General features: G+C 48.8%; 1 protein-coding gene across 2 annotated transcripts in view; it reads right to left on the reverse strand.

Moving 5' to 3' along the window:
* Positions 1 to 5,579, reverse strand: part of LOC121594049 — a 42,252-nt gene extending 36,673 nt beyond the window's left edge. Inside the window, exons 1-2 of one of the 2 annotated variants that reach the window (XM_041916928.1) lie at positions 5,276 to 5,579; positions 3,541 to 4,032 (exon numbers count right to left, since the gene is read on the reverse strand). In XM_041916928.1, the coding sequence (XP_041772862.1) occupies positions 3,922 to 4,032; positions 5,276 to 5,491 (327 nt within the window). In that variant the 5' untranslated portion in view covers positions 5,492 to 5,579 and the 3' untranslated portion in view covers positions 3,541 to 3,921. Of the gene's footprint in view, positions 1 to 3,540; positions 4,033 to 5,275 lie in introns of those variants that run through there. The other variant, XM_041916927.1, reaches the window with a different exon arrangement.
* Positions 5,580 to 6,000: the final 421 nt, after the last annotated feature.

Raw genomic sequence — 6,000 nt, forward strand, 5'->3', positions numbered from 1 at the left:
TTGGCCAGTCAGCTATGTGTGTGTGTGTATGCGTTTAGTTGCAAACTCGGTTGTTCAATTTCTTTCTCTGCCCACCGTAAATCTTGCGTGGAAGATTTTGAGTGAAAGAGCGAACCCAGGAGCCCGGAGTGGAAGTGGAGCGGCCGCCGCGACACGAGCCCGAGCGGCGGAGCAATAATTCATAAAAGTTGGAACATGAAAATTGTTTTTAATTTTACGATTATTGCACACGGGATAAACCGTCGCGCTGGTCGTCGTGCCGATTCGAAGCGAGCTGGCGCTAAGGGTGGATGGGACCCAACGGACAGCTCGCGTAGCAGTGGCTATAGTAGTAGCGTTCAACACAAGCTCCAATCGTTTTCTGTGCTGTAAATCTTTAAACTAGCAATTGCGATGCGACGAGCGAGATTTGTTCGGCTTAATCTCAACGCAAACGACTGCCGATAGCGGAGTGTTTTTGGGAATGTTTCGACACTTCTGAGCTGACGGGGTTCCTATCTGTGTGTTCGAGTGATCAGCGAGTCCTTTGGCACCGAAAGCGTTACGCCGCTCGTTCTCAGCCCCGATTTTCGGTTAATTTCGGCAACCGAACGCACCTGCGTCTGTCACATTCCATTAGCACATCATCGAACACGGGCATTCAAAGCCCGACCCGATGAAACCTTCTCGCTTTTGGGGAAGTAAGGCACGTTCATCTTTCCATACCAAACCAAGCGTGTACTTTGAATTGCTTCGGTTTGAGTGGTGAATCGTAGGAAGAAGGGGTTCAAGCTAGCGTTGCGTACTCCTGCACGCTTCCAAAACAACATTGGGCCATTTGTTATTCGGACGTACACACCCAGCTTTGCGACGGTTGAGCTGTGTGTTTCTTTCTAGCCTCCGCTCCACTTAACTCTACGCGGTTAGAGATGGTTCGGCAAGGATAGAATTCATATGGAAATTTTCGGTTGGTCCTAACCGCCGCTCTTATCGTCGGTCGCTTGCAACAAGGGCCAACGGCAACCCTGTATGAATAGGATTCAATTTAAATTTGCCCTGCTTTTTAACAGGTGAATACTACCGGCCAACCCAATGCCACTTTGACCCTGCTTCCCTTACTCCTTCCCTAGCGCGCCTGGCGGCTTTGGGTTGGATGAATGAGCGCTGTAGCGGAATTTGAAAGTTTTCCTTCCCCCGGCCGGCTCAGGTTCAATGGGAAATAATTGTTGAAAAATTGAATTTCTGTAGCGCCAGCAGCATAGCAGGGGGTAGCAGGAGGAACCCTTATTGGGGAAGGAGAGCTCCTGTAAGTTGATCATGTAAGGGGGGGCAGGGCCCATACACACCAGTCGCAGGCGGGCAAAGTGTGAAGATTCAATTAAAACTTTGACAGGATGAGATTTCGATGAGGACATTGCCACTTTCACTAGCATTTGTGTGTGTGTGTGTGTGTGTGTGTGTGTGTGTGTGTGTGTGTGTGTGTGTGTGTGTGTGTTGTGGTGGTGTGTGTGTGTGGTGTGTGTGGGTGTGTGTGTGTGTGTGTGTGTGTGTGTGTGTGTGTGTGTGTGTGGTGTGTGTGTGTGTGTGTGTGTGTGTGTGTGTTGTGTGTGTGTGTGTGTGTGTGTGTGTGTTGTGTGTGTGTGTGTGTGTGTGTGTGTGTGTCTGTTTTTTTGGTTCGATATGAAATGTTTGACTTTTTGGAAACGTAAATCCAAAATAGCTGAACTGATGGCGACCGAACTCTACATCAACAATGCTCTTCCCTTTGCGCTTTTTCTTTTGAATTCAAAGTCATGAAACAACGGAGTTGACATTTCAGGTCAATGCAGATATTAATTATCCACGTTTTCCCTTAAACACTACCTACCAGCTTAACGCTACCGTCGACATTGTCCGTGAACTTCAAGAGAATGGTGCAGAAAAGCATCCAAATTATATGCCAGTAGCTGTTAAATTGAAAGTTTAATCATGATTTGATTTTAACGGTCCACCATTCCAAGGGCCACCAACCCTTGAAACTGAGCCCAAAACGGAAACATGAATGAAGGATCGAACGGAGGCCTCTCTTGCCTCTGTTCGTCCAGTGCGCCCGTAGGCTCGCTTATGTCGTATGTCGTTCGGTTTTGTAGCTACCGCTCGCTACAGCTTATTTGCACAGCCAGAACGGGGCCGATGAGTTTGCCATTTTTCTGCCTGCCACCGGTTTTGCACACACGAGAGAGAGAGAGGCTGAGAAAGACAACTCCAAAATCGAGATGGGTACGAGTTGGTGTCTTCTGTTCTGTGGTTGTGACTTGAACCGCAGAGCAGAAAACATGAAACATTATCAAGACAATAATCATAAACGGTGTAATTTAAAATTACACATTTCATTTCATTTCATTTCCTACCTCCGTTTTGAGATCCGCTGGCACGGACAAACACACACACGCTCTTGTTCTTTCGTATCATCATCCTTACCCCCACCCACTCACTCCCACCGATGGGGGTTGATCTCGCGAAGCAATGCGAGGAAAACAATAAACGATCCTTTAATTTTATGGCCTCAAAGGAACCAACCCAAGTGGGATTGGTATGTGTGTTTGTGTGGGGTTAAGGAGAGAGAGAGAGAGAGCGAGCTGGTGGTTTCCGTTTTGCTTGGTTTCGTCCGCTTCAGGGCATCGGGGATGACCAGTGTGTCCAGCGGATCTTCGGTTCGAAAGCGCCAACGCGGTCGGAAAAGGTGGACAAGCAAATTGATAATTTTTGATTCATGGCCACTTGTCCCTTCGGGGCGGCGTCGAGGATTGGGAGCTTTTGCAAAACCAGAGGCCAGAGCCGTTGGACTGGAATGTCCAATATTTTCTCTTCCCTTCCTTCGGGGTTGGTGGATTGTTTTAAATGTTGTAGGGGTTCAGAGCGGGGTTAAAGCAAAGGTTACAGACGCCTGGAAATGGCTCGTGTCATTTGGGATGGAATTGGCGGAAACCTAACACGGAAGTCATTCTACTGGGGAAGGGTCAATTCCCGGGCGCCAGAGATTTGATAAATTGTTAGAACCTAACTCCAGAGAGCTTCCAGAACCCTTCGGCCAGAGAGCAGTATCATCGAAGACTACATAAAAGTTGGGCGTCTCTTCAATGGACAATTGTTGGCGGGCACCGTATTGTCATATTGTGCCTGTGCTCTCCCACTTCACAATGCATCAAACTGCGGCTTGCCGTCTGGGGCAGGAGCAAACTCCACCAAGAAACTTGTGATATAGGACACCGCGACAAAGCCTATTGCGCATTGTTTTAATCCCCCCCCCCCCCCCTCCTTTCCAAGCCTCTGGGACGGTCCAGCCCGAGCGGTGAATGAAACAAAGTAAGAAAAACAGCCCCGCATCCGCTACATAATAAAACACTGGACAAGACAAACTGCTTCTGGCGTGGGTTCACCACGATATCTACTGCAGCAAAGAGAGGTCCCACTGTTGGCCTCTAAATCAACGGAAAAGAAAAGACAAAAAAAAGCTTCATAAAAACACAACAAATCGCAAAAACCGTTCCGCAAAAGATCGGAACTTTAAGCCTCCTTCGGTGGACTTTCTTTGGCCCCACTGGTTCGGCAATTGTGCCCTCCAGTACGTGAGGGTCCCCGGCACCGATTGAGAAACGATACAAGGAAATTCCGCAAAATCGAGCATTGGCCAAATTCCTGGTAGTGCCTGTGGGGTGTTGGATGTACCGGCCAACGATTTCTTCGAAAGCGAGCGCGCGCCCCAACGCTCTTGACTCCTTCATTGTGAGGCCCGAGCGGAAGTTTGGATTTGGCTCGGGTTCTTGCCTGTGGTCTGGACGGTCGGATTATTTATAGATAACAAAAGGGCAGCCGAAATTATAAATTTTCGACTACCGGCTCATAAATCGACACGAAGCGTTGTGCGAAGTTTGGGCGAACTGGACACAAAGCAGCTGATAGTCACGATTTTTGTTGGGGAAGGGAGAAAACGGTAGTTCTCGACGGTTTGTTTTTCGGTGACATCTGGCAGCGGGAGCCTTTTTGGCAACCTGAAAATGGGGATGGTTTGGACTGAAGGAAAGTCAAAGTTATCGACGTTGAATTTGGGTACAGCCGCACTACCGTAGGCCGGTGGAGTGCGCCGTTCGCCGTTGGAGAGCGAAGATGATGGGCAAAACGGGAGTCAGTTTTATACTTTGTTATGTTCGCCGTCGCGCTCCAAAACGGAAGCGCTTTTTGGGAGCCTTGGATTTATTTGTGAGTAGCATGCTCGGTTCAAAAATAGTAAAATCAGAGTTCCTAACTGGAAAGGATTTGAAATTCTATTTGTTAGTTTGGGCAGCAAGTTGAGTTAAAGTCAAGTAAACTCTTCTGAGCAGCAAGAGACCACCTACCACGGTCATCGTAGGATCTTAGTTAAGCACGAAAGACCCAAAAGGTAACGAGATGAGTGTCTCTAATGGATGTTGGGATCTGCCTGTGTGAAGTACGACCAGAGCGATTAAGTGAAAGAGATACGTCCTTTGATCCCTCCAATCGTCGAATCACCTTTACAAAAGGTATAAATCTCGCTAAACGCTTCGAATCTCGTATAAGCTGCACAGTTCACCATTGTATCACTCCACAAACAATAACAGAAAAAAAGGCAAAACACTTTGTATGGGGTCACTACTTTGTAAGCATTTCAACCATTCTAAACATCTACCCCCGTAAGAGCCTTCTCATGTCCTGTTTTTTTTTTCTCTCTACCTCCAGTTTCGATGCTATGCCCCCTCACTGCGTGGCATTTGGTGAGGTTAGGCCACATCGATTGACAGGCAGCTTCTCGCTGGCATGCAGCTCTCCACTCACCGAGCCACTCGTGATATCGAAGGAAACGTCATCGAAATGATGAGGCACAAAAACTGAAGCAGCCCCCAGTATGCAGACGAAAGAGAGAGAGAGAGAGAGAGCGCGCGCACAAGGAACGAATCGATTTCGGTAAACAAACTGTGGAAGCCCACAGGCAGCGTGGCGGGTCGGTTCTTGTTGCCCAACTGAACTGAAGCCCAAAACGCCACAAAAAGGCCCACAGGCAGAAGGCTCACACAGAAGGCTCACGCGTGGGCCTGTCACGGAGAGAGAGCTACATCGCAGACGTTAAGCCTTCCGCTAATGGAAGAAGTTGTCACAGTGGGCTTCATCCACTGTGCGTTCAACCCATGCCAGCTGCCCATGTGTGATCGTGATTCGGTAGAATTGGGGAAGTGGGTAAGTAAATGAACTCCCTCAACCACCAAAGGCGATGGGAATGAAAGCGTTTTCAATCAATTACCTGCTTTTTAACATCGCGGTGACTTGCGTTTTTGCTACTACTTCTTCTTCTGTTGCTTGAGGTGCCACTGCGCCCAAACCCGGTGCACCGAAACGGTGGGTTCTTGTTGAAGGGCTCGTTCTGACGCGCACTGACGCGCCCTGTTGATGCGTGCTGCTGGGTCGTGCTCTTTACAAACCCCGCAGCATACGAGAAGCGCGTGTCTAGCGCGCTCATCCCTGTTGTGTTTTGTTCGAGAGCACACTTCTAGGCAGGTCTTTTCACCATCGTCGGAGTCCTAACACGGTTTGTTGGTTTTTTTTTGGAGGGGGAAAAATTAGCTGACCCACTGGGCGGGGGAAGGGATTTCGACGTCCATCACACTTGCCGTTGCGCTTCGGGTGGCGATTGTGATACGATAAATTTTCCTTCCTGAACCTGCTGCTGCTGCTGCTGCTGCTGGATGCACATTGCTACACTGAAGATGACTCCCTGCTGATACTGGCCACTGATCTAAGGGAAGGTGCAATGTGCTCTCTCACAGGAGAAGACAGATTGAAGTGCTAACTACTCGGTTGGGTGATGAGTTTCTGTGGTGAGATTGCAGCTTTTGGCTGCTGTTGTTTCCGCATGGGGCCTTTGCTTCGCACTAATTTGACAGTTGACCGGAGAGATCCGACAGGTGACTCAGTGTGCCAAGAACACTACAAAAGCAAGGACATTTGGAGATCAAAGCATGCGTTTCT

This window comes from Anopheles merus, chromosome 2L (genome assembly GCF_017562075.2).
Source record: "Anopheles merus strain MAF chromosome 2L, AmerM5.1, whole genome shotgun sequence".
Taxonomy (NCBI): Eukaryota; Metazoa; Arthropoda; class Insecta; order Diptera; family Culicidae; genus Anopheles; species Anopheles merus.